This window comes from Pseudopodoces humilis, chromosome 10 (genome assembly GCF_049639895.1).
Source record: "Pseudopodoces humilis isolate 2021_Gansu_Grassland_sample_001 chromosome 10, ASM4963989v1, whole genome shotgun sequence".
Taxonomy (NCBI): domain Eukaryota; kingdom Metazoa; phylum Chordata; class Aves; order Passeriformes; family Paridae; genus Pseudopodoces; species Pseudopodoces humilis.
In genome coordinates, this window is record NC_142209.1 from 21506856 (window position 1) to 21520376 (window position 13521).

At 39.2% G+C, this 13521-nt stretch overlaps 1 protein-coding gene across 10 annotated transcripts in view; it reads left to right on the forward strand.

Moving 5' to 3' along the window:
• The window catches only part of ST3GAL3 (ST3 beta-galactoside alpha-2,3-sialyltransferase 3), a 177454-nt gene that overhangs the window by 39674 nt on the left and 124259 nt on the right, over window positions 1-13521 (forward strand). For 5 of the 10 annotated variants that reach the window (XM_088060190.1, XM_088060188.1, XM_088060193.1 and 2 more), the window contains exons 3-5: window positions 225-272; window positions 2033-2188; window positions 9549-9591. In XM_088060190.1, coding sequence (XP_087916316.1) covers window positions 225-272; window positions 2033-2188; window positions 9549-9591 — 247 coding nt within the window. The remainder of the gene's footprint in view (window positions 1-224; window positions 273-2032; window positions 2189-9548; window positions 9592-13521) is intronic. The other 5 variants (XM_088060192.1, XM_088060197.1, XM_088060196.1 and 2 more) reach the window with 3 other exon arrangements.

Sequence of the window (13521 nt, forward strand, 5' to 3'; positions counted from 1 at the left end):
GAATTGTAGCTACTTCATTGGTTAACAGCACTGTGGTTTATTGCATACTCTGTTGTTCTGCCTTTGCTTGGTGCCTCTTGTTTTGTCTGGTTGGTGAAGAAGTTGTTCTGCTTCCTGGCAGAAGGGAGCAACAAGGAATTGCTTAACCAAAATAACAAAAAAATGTTACAGCAAGAAATGGTGCTGAGAAAAGGGGAAAATGAACTTGTACTCTTGTGTTACAGATTCAGTGGTTCTTTCCTTTGACTCCGTTGGACAAACATTAGGCTCAGGTACAACATTGCCTTCTTCTCTATCTCCCACCTCATGACAAGGCCTCTACTTAATTGGACATGGTAGCCATGTTGGGAGGCAGGACACCCAGTCAGACTTCTGTGGGAATCAAGCATCTAGCCAAAGGGTAAATGGGTCCTTTCCTAAGTGCAGTGGGAGTTTTAAGAGCCTTAGTATGACACAAGGATTAACGTGCGGGACTCTTCCCTTACCCAGCAAGGAAACGACCTGGACACGTGTTGATGATGCAGTTTGTGCTTCTCTTCTCATGTGAAAGGCATTAAGATGATGTCACCCACCAGCAGAAGAAAAACTGTTTCGTGCTACTAGGAGAGTTTCCCAGCTAAACAAACAGTTGAGTTATTTGGGGAAAGACATTAGGAATGCTTCCAGGAAGGAGAAGGCGAAAGAGTCGTAACTAAACCAATAGGGCTGGAAACGGGGTTTTTTGGGTGGATGTTGACCAGAATTATCAAACCCCAGGGCAAATCCTTCCCAATCTCATTTCCTTTGGAACCTAAGCATGGCCTACAATTAAACTGAACCAGAAATCAAAAATTCTTTTGTGCTGGGGGCACTTCACTAGATCAGTAACTCTCCATTTGGCTGCATGTAATATGCAAGCTGCAGCCAAGGCACACCATAGTGAGCATGATACTTGATGAAATTCAGTTTACAGTGTATATAATATATATGAAGTGCAAGGGAAAGGCTAAGAATTGCTCTTATAACTTTAAACCCCTTAACACTTAAAAGATGGGGATATTTATTGTCTTACACAAAAGATAAAACCTTGGCTTGGACTTTTTTTTATTTTATCTTGCTTGCCAGCCTTTCCTCTTAGGTTGATAGGGGGAACATGCTGCCTTCCAACATAGCACCAGTCTTCTGCCTGCACAGTTTGAGAGAGAGCCTGCTGCCTGACACTAATACTTGAAGCTTGAATACATATCTGATTTACTAACCCCTGAACTAGTGGTAATAGCTTACTTAGTTTAAAAGAACTCAAACTTTTTCTTCTCTCCCTGTATCTCCTCTAAAACTTCTGTCTGGAAACAGATCTATTCTTAGTGCATGATCTAAAGTGGGAGTATCTCTAGGGTGCCAAATGGATATGTTGTTGTGTATATGGGGGGAAGAAATCCTCTATTAATTCTCTCTTACTAATTAATATGTCATAACTGAAGTGTGTTGTTGCCTGCCTCCTGTATTGGGTGGTGGTCTCTTCAGTCTGCAAAAGTAGGGAGGAAGTTGCATGGGTTTGAGATACCCTTGCTTGAATTTTAATCACAGATTTTGTATCTATGGAGTTAACTATTAATGTTTCTACCAATAGGAAAGTAAACTTAGTGATGAAAAACTGTTTGATTTCTCTGTGTCTTTTGGAGTTCTGTTAATATGGAGGGTGGGAGACAGGCTCATGTGAGACACTGGACTGCCTGGGTCTGATTTAAAAGCACTGGTCTTTGCTCTGCTGGCATTTTAAAACTCAAGCTTGAAAAAGGTTAGGGATTGAGACAGTAACACTTGATCTTTTGTAAACCCTTTCACTGCAACAAGTTTGACTTCCTTCATTGAAGAAACGTGAAGAAAACTCATGTGTTTGAGAAGAGAGGCTCAGAGATGTCCGAGAAAGCTGTATGTTTATTGCTCTTGTGTTTAGTACTTTGCACTCATTGTGCTGCAAGCTTCACCTTGCTCTAACTGGTATGTGTAATAAGATGTCAAGATGTGTGATGTCTGTCCAACTGAGGGATAGCTTTCCTTGTTGAACAGGAAGGAGAGAGAGAAAAACTGTGGCTATTGTGCTTCCGCTGTCCATCCCATCTCACCTTGCTGCAGACCCAGGAAAAGACAGAGCCCAGAAAGAACCCACAGAAACCATGGCAGCTCCAGGCCCAGCCATTCCCAGTAGGTGATGTTTCAGCTAAAGTTATATGATTTGAAACATAAAATTACATATACTTTTTTCTTTATTAGTCAAAACCAGCTGAGAGTAATAGTCTCCCTGTTAAGATTTCATGCTGCTTAAAACTGGTACTTGTATTTGCATATTAAACATTTTAGAAGTGCTCTTTGCTACTTGTTAATCATGCCATGTGAAGGGCTGTCTTGTTGCAGCTTCTGTATCATATTGAATTGACTGTCCTTATCTTGGCTTTCCCCTTAACTTTGTCCCATATGGAAGTCACAGTTTTCAGAAATGCTGGAAATCTGTCCTTATGCAACTCAGACTAATGACACTGTTTAGGTTTTCCTGGATAAAATTTCTGAACTGCTTGTTCAGAAGTTCATCTGGCTATGGAGCTTTAATGTAATGCTTCACAGGAGATTATTGGGTAGAGGACATGCAAGCCAAATGTGCTTTGAGTGAGGCTGAGCCATGAGGTTCATGCTGTGGTCCAGCGTTCACAAGTCCAGATGTTTTTGTAATTCTCTTCATGGCTGTCTATTCCCTTGAAAGATAAGTTTTGAGCAGCTCTTGAGCAGCTGAGATGTGTTTGATGTGATGTCTAGGCCAATGTTTCAGCTGAAACCATTTCAGAAAGAAGGGTGTCATGCTCTGAAGTTGGAGAAACAATCAGTTTTTTAGGAGACCTAGATTTCATTCACTTGCCATAGACAGCTAGTGCTCCTTTTATTTTTTTCTTTCCTCTCTAGTTGCTTTGTTTTACTTTGTTGCTACCAAATCAAACATTGGACCCTGCAAGTTAGATTTATACCCCTGCTATTTTTGTTCAAGACTTTTTCCTACCTCCTGTATCTGACAGCAAGCTAAATTTTTCTTCTCTAAGCCTTGGATATGAGTGCAAGTTTCCCAGATGCTACTGTGCTTGCTGAAAATACTGAATACCTTTGAGCTGTAGGCTTATGCTCTTGTTAGACATGTTTGATTGCAATACTGACCACTGATTCATAGCAGATGTTCTTGCTGCAGGCTTAAAAGGTGCTACTTCCAACATTACTAGCAACCAAATTACTAGCAATCTAGGTCTTGGTCAAGTTGTTTGCATGTATTAACTATTCTGGATTTCCAGACTTTGGTTTGGAGTAGTGTTATCTGCTGCAGCTCATGTGCTTGTGAAAGCCCACATGTAAGACCATGCTTCCAAATGCTGAGTTCACACTGATAGTGGAGTAATCGTCTGAGAATTTAAATCTGTGCTTATTTAGGAGTTTGCTGTTAGTGATTCCTTAAGTCAAAGTCCATAACCGTTTTGGGAGAAGCTGTGAGAACTATGAAGGAAACTTCTCTGTTTTGTTCAGCTGCTGAAGATGGTCAGATAGCCATTCCATGAAGGATGAGAATATCACTGTGTCTGTCCTATCAAATACAACTCCGGTGTGAATTTGGTGACTGCTTGCCTATGTTTTGGATGGAGAGTGGTGTGGATGGAGGCCAGGAATAGAAGTGCAACTGAATGAGATATCAAATGGGTAGAGTAGTGATAGATTCCTAGCATAAGAGAAAAACACTGGTGACTTGCAGAAGATTCCTTGCTGTTTATTTGATTTCTCAATGATACTCAGATGTCTACAGTTGCAAACTCTGATATTTCCTGGATTTTCAGGTCAGTGGTAATTAACTTTAGATGTTCGTGGTTTGAGGAAAGCAACTTTAATTAATGTTTGGAGCTGATGTGGTTCTGGCATATTGGGGTTTTTCACCCAAATTGCATTTCTGTTTAGCACTATATGATTATGATGTGAAAGGAGAGATGAACTTACTATGCTGTGTATTTCTTCATCCCTGTAACGCAGAAAGAAAAAAGGGAAATATGTGTATTTTCTCTGCTGGTTTTAGTGCCTTTTTTTGTGCAAAAATGCTTTTCCCTTTTCATTTTTGATTAATGAAGTTCTACTTCATTCTTTATTTTTCTGAGTGTAGACTGTGGGAGCTGCTTGAATCTTTGCCAGTGACTGTCATGAAGCTGTTTCATAGTCCTTATGTGACTTTGCCAGCATGTTCAGTATCATCATCTGTCTTCTTGTTAATACTCTATTCCTCCAGTTGAAAATACAGCTGTGAATGAGTTGAGGTGCAAATGTCAAGAAGTGGCTTAATGAATGCCTCAAATTAAAAGTATTTTAGTATTTTGCTCTCATGTGACACCTCTCTGCATCAAATCAGCACATCTTGTAAGTTACTAAAAGCCAGTATAGATTACTGTTTTGTTAATATTGTTCTTGACTTTTATTAGGAAATATGATACAATTTATAGAATAAAGAGTATGTTGGGACACTAAGTAGGGCAGCATTAACTCCATTTACCAAGTGGACTCATGGCAGTAAATGGAACAACTGTTTAGCAAAGGCTATAGTCTGGCTTGAAAAAGATGACTTCCTGGGAAAAGCAAAAGGGCATATGCAGATCATAGGAGGAAATTTTTCATCTTCCTATTGGAGTCTTTCCTAAATTCAGCTTAAAGCAGTCAGTTGCTTTTCTACCATTGGAGGTTGCTATAGTTGTATTAGGATGTGTAGCTGTAGATTGGTGAGGTAAGCTCCTGGTGCTGGGCTGCAAGGGCTGAGCACTTAGCTTTACAGGGGTCACTTCTGCTTCTTCTGTCTGTTGTTACACAGCAGGGAAAGGCACCAGGGACTGGGCTTTTTCTTGGTGTTTTCCTTGGTGTCACTTGGCAACCTGGAGAAAAAGGTTGGTAAATGCGTATGCAAAAGTGTAAGTGGGGATGAGGAGGAAGCGGAAACGCAGACCTGCATGCTGTCCATGCAGGACTGTGCTGAGAAGCTCAGGTGGCCTCAGCTTTACTACTTCTGAACTTGCCTTTGCAGTCTTTTTTATTCTCTGGTTATTTAAATAGAAGATAATGCTTCCATCAGTAAATTCCATCACTGAAGAGGTTAAAGTGAAAATCCTAAGGAAAGGATGCAAAATTAAGTCTTTGTTTATCCAGTACTTTGATTGTTGCTCAATAATCCTGACTGGTATTTTTTTAACCCTGGAATAAAAGCTTTCCTTTGTCCCTTTCAGTTGATCCATTTAACATAACTTTTTTCATTAATTCTTTATTGTCTCTCAAGTTCTAGCAGAATTATTTTACATCAACTGAACTTTTATAACTGTCCATATGTGTTTTCTTAGTCCAAGGTGAATGTGATATGTTTGGCCTTTTTCATGCAGAGTAAGTCATTTTACCTGTGGCCTTTGCTGCAGATGTAGAACTTGCATATGAATGGAAGCTTGGCTCAACTGGATCCTCAGTTCTGCAGAGACCAAACTGCACTGGACAGGATGAAATGTATCAGGGTGGTCTGAGCATCCTTGATAGGGCTTCTGTCTCCTGAGAATCATACACAAACATTTTGAATAAAATAGTGAAATTGAATCTTCTGCCTTCCCTCCTGTACTTGCAATCACCAGTTAAACACAGAGCTAGAACTGCATATAGCTGGTCATGAAAAAAAAAAAGTTTAATTTTATATTTCTGCAGGCAAAGTTATTTGTACTGTGCTTCTAAGTAGCTGGCTGCTAAAAGGGCTAGTATTCAAGTCATCAGTGAAATTAGTTACAAGTAGTTTGAAAGGATAAAGTCACTATACCAAGTTAATTCCTGGATTGTTAATTTCAGATTAGTATCATAAGGGCAAAATTCTTCCCATTTTGCTTCTGTATAGCTATATTGGCTGCAGATGCAAAAGGCAACTTGAATACTTGCTGGATATTGTACACTGGGGTTTATGGCTTCCTGGGTGGTCTGTATGGAGTTTTCAGACATGAGACAATGCATCTCTCACTTGCAGCCTGGTAGCTGTATTTCTGTTGGATTCTTTGGAGGAATTTCCATGCTAATGCCAACATTGAATTTGTCACAGGATTTGCATAATTTATAGAAATTGCTATACTTGGCTCTATTTCTGTTCATGTAATCCAAATTACATGCTTTATTATGAAATTGTTGTTAGTTCTTAGATTCTTATTCAGTTCTGATCTTCTTGGAAATGTAGAAATGCATTTTGTTTTTGACCTAGGATGACCTATTGTGTTTATGGGACACAATGAAACTTCACTTCCCATGTTTGTTCATTTCTCTGCTTCTGTGTGCTGCTGTACCACATTGTCAGCTGAGATCTGTTAGCACAGGTGTCTGTGATCTTTAGATTAACTTGTGCTCTTCTAATCATGTTACTTTTATCTTTCATGGGTCTTTCAGTCTTCTGTGGGCTGATAATATGAAGTCTTGTTCAGATTACTCCATGATGTTCTTCCAGGGGATGCAAACCAAGTTCTTTATTCCCTTTACTAATTTTATGCTTTAGATCCTGTGCCACACAGCCATAGAGGTGTCTTGTCTGGAAACTGGTGGGTCAGACATGGCCTGGGCTGGATCAGACCTATCAACATGCTTAAATGTGAAGGGAGTTTTCCAGACTGTACCTGTGAGTGGCTCTGCATTGCCCTTCAGTGCAGAGACCCCCTAATGACTGGGCTGCTGGGGAAGAGTTATCATGATGATGGTGGAGGCCAACATCAAACCACAGTTAATATGGCCAGCTGGTCCAAGCTGATTTTTGGTGGAGAAGCTGGAGTCTTTTTACCTTGTACTCTCTAACTATTTTGTTCTGCTTTCTCTAATATTCCAGCACTTCTTTATCCCACTACATGAAAAAGAGGAGAAATATTTCTGTATATCAGGTGGTTAATTTGGCGAGTAAGGCTTTAAACTAAGGTTATGGGAGAAGGAAGTAACCTGTAAGGACACAGAGAAATGGCATGAGTGCCAAGGCAGGTTATTGACACCTCTATTTTAAATGGAAGAAGGTGTAGGAATGGGATTGCCCCTTTCTTGAGCTGCGTGATCAGTTCAATTCCTCTCCTGTAATCATCACACACTGAGCAAACTGTTTTAGATTCAGTTGTACTTTGATTTAATGGATCTGAGTTTCTTCTTGTTTTAATTTAAACCACATAACTCCAGACAAGGATTGCCTTTTCCTGGAGTTAGGCTCTGTGTTTGGCTTTCTTCGGGTCTTTGGGGCTTTTTCTGTCTTTTGTGAATCCAGGCCGCTTCTAGCTGGCATGTTGGGCTAACTTTTGGGCCCTGTATTTGTAGTGGTACAGCTAAATGTCTCTGGAAGTCTGTAGCAAGACTCCAATTTTTGCTAAAAAGGAAGATAACTTAGAGGCTGTCATTTTAGAGGGTCCTAGTGGCTTTCCTGGGGGAGCAGCATGTGATAGAGATTAATTTCCAAGCTAATAGTAATGCTGACTTCAAAAAGTGCCCATGTGTGTGAGATAGCCCACGGTGAGGGCAGCATTTCTCTGCCTGCAGTAGCTTGCACATCTCACCCACCAATGAGAGGAAGGGGTGTGGATTCTTCTGGTTTGATGTTACAGCCTGAAACTATAGTTGCACCTTACTGAAAATCAAGAAGATACCTATGCAGCTGATTTGAAACCAGAAGTGTTGTTTTCTTTTGTAATACTCTTTTTTTTTTTTTTTATAAAGTGCCTGTTGCAAGGTAGTTGACATATAATTTTTTAAATATTACGTTTTATCTCTGTCAGCAATGATCATTGAACATGAAAATTTAAAGCCTAGGGAAGATGAAACTTTTGTGACAAACTGAAGATAAATCTCGTGAAACAGTGCAATGGAGGTCTGTCCTTTATGTTTAGCTCATGTCTGTGTGCTTTGGTTGCAAAGCTAATGAAGTGCTGAGTTAATAGAAATAAAGTCCAGGATGCTGTTGTAGTTATGAGATGATATATCTCTTATTGCATTTCCTCTGTTTGCATTTCCTGTTAGAAGAAGGGAATGTTGGTTTGAATGAGATAAGGCTGATGACAGATGGGTCAGTGGCTGTAGATGTTTTTAAAGAAAGAGTTATTAAAAAAAAAAATAAATTTGTTGCTGTTTGCATAGTACAGATGTTGGGTTTGGGAGTCAGAAGGGTTAATAAAAATTGATGGCATGTTTCTTTTTCTGGAATGGATAATTTCCTAAGCCCAGTCCTACAGGTGGAGGAGGTGAGGTTGTACAGGACATAATTTCTTGTAGGAGGAATAAACTGGGAAGAAGTTATGAGGAAAGCAGCACATGGGGGAAACAGAACTGTCAGAATGAGGAAAGCGGAGGAGAGAAGCACAGGTGGAGTGGGGATGGTGGGTGGCACTCGGGTGCTGGCAGGGAACAGACAGTATGTGCCAGTATCAAGTGTGCACGTGTTCTGCAGCTTCTGTTACCTAAGTGATGTCAAATAGAATACTTCCCTTGGCTCAGGAATTAAATCTTAATGGGATTGAAACCAATGGCACAATTTACATTGACCTATCTCATGCAATCATTGTGTCTGAGGTATGTGTTTAGGCTTTGCTGTTCCGCTGGTAAATGAGAGTGTGAAAAGCTTGTGATCTTCTCAGGTAAACTACTGCACCAGGAATTCTAGGGGTGTCTCATGAGAAAATTAATCTTGTATTTCCAATGAGCTCTTTCTAAAAGCTTATGAGAATTTTTTTTCTTGTTTTTTTTTAATCTCAGATTGGGTTATCTTTTACTTCTCTTCATTATTTTTTTATTGTATAGCAGTGAGACTCAGGGGTCCTCAGTGTGAGGAGGCCCCTGAGCCTAACCCAGCAGAAGAACACTACACCTTTTTCTTGTATATCTCATGTGAATTCTAAGTGATTTTTTTGGGGTTTTTTTGTATCAAGTGTTTGATTTACAAGATCACAATGTATTCAGAGATGCTGAATGAAAAGCTTATTTTATACATGAGTTACAGATGCTCTGAGTGATAGTTTTGTTTCTGTAGCTGCCCCCTGTTCGTGGCATAAACTGACTTTGCAGTTCCCAACTGAACGACACCTGAAGCATTTTTGCCACCGTGAGTCACTTTCTCTTGAAGAGCAGCTGCTTGATTATGAAGTTGTGGGTTGGAGTAGACAGGGAATGAAGACAAATTTCAAAGCTCTACACATCAGAACTTAGGAGGAATGTTTGTCATACAGTTTTGTACCGCAAGCAGGAAAGCTTTGTTTATCACTGCATAAGTGGTTCCAGTAATGGTTTCTTTTTATCACTCTGCATATCTTGGTTAATTCTAGTGATTTCTAAATTAATGGTTACCCATGTGTTCTCTTGCTCTGGTATTTCCTGGAGATTGAGAAATGTTAATTTAGGAATACCCTGAAGTAACAATAATCTGTATTAACAGCTGCTATAAGGACTTGCTGCTGTTTGGTTTTGGTGCCTTTTGCAGAGGAGACTCTTGCAGCTTTTATGATATTGTGTCCTTTGCTTTTGTTTTCCAGAATATGACAAACTGGGCTTTCTCCTGAACCTGGACTCAAAATTGTAAGTAGAACAGTAGGATTCTTCTTCATTTCTGTAGTTACAGTTTTCTGTTGTAAGCAACTTTTATGCCATCTGGGCAGCTGGCTCACTGGACTCTACGTGGGACAGTCAAGTCCTGCAGCAACCTGACAATTACAACTCCTTTCCTTATACTAAGCTTTGCAGGCCAGCTTGGATTGTGGTTCACTGTCATTAATTCCTTAATAACTGATCAAGAGACTATAAATACCCACTTGAAGTCACAACTGTCAGTCTCTGCTCTAGATATCCTTCTCTTAATCTTCCAAATGAAAAATGTATTACAGATGTAAAAGCAGAAGGAATGTGAATCTACAATTTGCTGGGATGCTTGAGAGTTTTTATTTCCTTTCTACTTGTTTCTTGAAAAATGAATACTACTATTTTTATTGATAAAATAGAGTGGAAAGAACCTCAGCACAAGGCAGGGACCTCTTGCTACGTCAGAAGGACAATGCAGTGCTGAAGGATGAAGATGCTCCTCGTGCTTTTTGCCTTAAATCAGTCGAATTGAGTCGAATTGTTGCCGAACACTAGGGGTCAGTAGGGACCCTGTTTCTGGGGTCAGCAACCTGACAGAATTTCTTGGTGAAATCATCTTAAATATTCAAAAAATCTTTGTAAAAATGCTACTGAAAGCCTTCTACTTAAAAGGGCCCAGGACCAATCTCGTGGCCTTGAGTGACTTGAGAATACATCCCCTGCACAACACATCATGTCAATACAAACCCTATTCTTAATGTTTTCGAAATAGCATTGTACCTGTAGGGAGAAACAATTCAGTTTGGTGATGGTGAGCAGCCTGTGAGCTTCCATAATGGAATAAAAGTGCCCTAAGTGTGTTGGGAACTGCTGCTTGCAGGAGATGAGAAAGTCTCTAGGTAGAAGCTTCTTTTTCAGAAGCAGCTGGGTGCATAAACTCAATTATAGTAACATACAGCAAAAAGATTGCTGAATGTATATGATAAAGAAGGAATATTGATTCTTTGTTTATTTATTTATTTATTTTCCTCCAAAGGCTCTGTATCTTGTTCAGTGGTCAGGAAGGATAGTGTTGGCTGCATAAATAGCCCAAGGTTTCTTTCTAGTCTCATTCAATGTCATGTTCTACACAGTTTTTGTTGCATGCTGTCTGGAACCCATATTGGTGGCACAATTACCCAATTTCTTTGCTAAACTTTCTGTGTTGAGACATCCCAGTGATTTAGAGACAATAGTGTGTGTATCAATACACGCTGTGGGATGAGATTCACATGGTACATTACCTTCAATTTACACATGTAGAAGTCAAAGTAAGGAGATTAATCCAAAATAGTGAAGTGAATAAGTAGCCTTTGAGTGAATGTCTGCCTGTTGGAGAGGGAAAAATAGTTTTTAAGTTTTTAACTAGACTGATTGCTTTTTTTCCAGGCTATTTTTGTGTATTTTGTAATGTCCAATTTATTGAACACGCCTGCTGACCGTCCACACACAGTTGGCATGCCAGTCTGTGCTGCATCCAAACCACTGCTTCAGTCTTCCTTCTCCTGCTTGCACTGTCCTTTTCATTTTCCTTTTAGTAAATCCCCTTGAGTCTTCCTTCCCCTCAGGCCTTTGTTCCATTCTTTTTTTCCCTTCTTTGCTGATTTACCTATTTGATCACAGCTCTCCAAGGCACAGTCTGCTTTTTCTTATTCTTCAGTATGAGGCCAAGTGAAGTTTTACCTGCTAGAGGGCTTCCAGAACACTGATTTCTGTTCTTAAAACTCCCCATTATAAAAACCCTCCATTAGTTTGATTAAAGAAGGATTTTGTTGGCTAGTTAAAAATATATGCTTATATAGTACTCTAACTATTCATGTTCATTTTTTAAAGTCCTAAAGTTAACTTCTAGAAAGACTTGTAAAAAAATCAGCATGATTAAAATAAATACTATAAGCTAACTTAAGGAACAAGGAAAACAAGTACTGTATGTAGGTGAAATAACTTTTTTTTTTAAAGTGCAGCTTTGTTAGGGTTTTTTAGTTGGGTTTTTTTTTTCTTTTTGTTGTGGTTTATTTGTTTCTTCTGTAGAATTAAAGCTGATCCTGCTTTGAGACTAGACCTGATGACCTGCAGACTTCACTTCTGACCTGAATTATTCTGGATTTTTTGGTCTGTTTATTTTTTAATAGCAAGGAAGACAGAAAATGGCTGAAAATACCACAAAACATGAGAAATAAATTTTCAAAGAAAAATGGCTGATAGCCTAAAGGACTTTGCTACCATTCTACAAGTTCACCTTTTGTGGTCAGGAATTCTGTAGTACCAAATTTCTAAGTACAGACTGAATTTAATGGAACTTGGTGGTTAAAAATACTTCCTGTGACTGAGTCAAGATGGTACCATCACAGAAGCACTTTCTGGTTTTAAAAAAATGCTTTGAGTTGAAAGGGATAATATGTTCTGCACTGATGACTTTATTGGCAGAAATAATTGAATTATATCTGTTGTTGTGATATAATCGTTCTGGTGGAATCTTGGCATAAATCGTAACTTTATAGGGTTCACTTAATTGACAGCATGTGAGAATCTTGAGTGGCTTGAAGGACTTAAGGCAACAATTAGTTTTCTTTGGATGTTTTTTCTTAATCTTTTGTTTGCTCAAAACCTGTTGCTGGCTATGTCAATTGATGTCATTGAAACTAACTGCCTGTAAGACCAACATTTTCTACAAAGGTAGATCTGCATTACACCTTAAATGCTCTGACTTGCATTTTGGATGTCATACAAAGGAAAACATTTGACATAAATAAGTAGTAAATGTGTCCATTTGCCTTTGCTTCTTTAGTTTTTTTATGCATTGATGCTTTAATGTCCTCTACCCTGCAGACATCCAGGGTCTGTTATTCAGATGTAGCACAGTCTGCTGTGGTCACAGGAATGTAATGGTTTTGTTCTCCCTGAATTCATGGAAATGGTAATGAAACCAGATTTGTTTGCTTTGGAAGGAATTCTGTCAGAAGCACTTGAATAGTGTTTTCTGTGGGAGCTGTATGTTTGATAAGTGCCTTGCTGTAATTAGGGAGGCTGGCATGGACAGGAATCTCACCTGTAAGGGGATGGCCAGTTTTAAAGATACTGTATGGAAGCTTCATGGAAATGACAGGTTCTGACCGCTCTTGTTGGAAAGGAGAATATTAAGATGGAAGATGGTTCCTTTCTGGTGCCTTTGCCTAGGAAGGCTCTTCTTTAGAAAGTCTAACAGCTTTTAAGGGGCAGGATGGTATCCAGGTGGGAATTGTTAATGACATACAGGGTGAATGGAAAGCTGAGGACTTCCATAGGCAATGCAGTTTATGAATGAGTTGTTCCCTTAGTCAAAATAAGATATAAGTCTCCTCAGGACCAGGTTAGTGAAAAAGATCTGTTGCAAGAGGAGTTCATCTTTTAGTTATGTTTGTACTAACCATAACACCATTACCAGAATTAGAATATCAAAACAAAATATGCCCTAAGTATAGAAACAGGCCGGTTGCATCCTTTTCTCCCTGCTAAAGGGTTTTCCCAAGCAGCAGGAACCTTTTTAAAACCTGTAAGGATAACATCTGACATTTGCTGGTTGTGTAGAGAAAAATACTTATATAAAAACTATGATACAACTCACAGATTTTTATTCTCAGGGGGGCAATAGTTCCTGAACAACTTAAGGCTATCAATCACATTAGTGACTCAGCCAGTGGATTACTAGGTGCCACCAAATGCCAAGATTTGCAGTCACTTTCTAACATCTGTGCTTGGCAATGAGTTGCATGCTTTTGTTATTATTAAATATTTATATTGTAGTAGTTCTTTGAGACTGGCCAGGTCTTAGAAACAAGAGTCTCATTCACTACAAATTCTGAATCATTCCCCAAGCGGAATCTATGTTTGCATTGAATTAAATGAGATTTC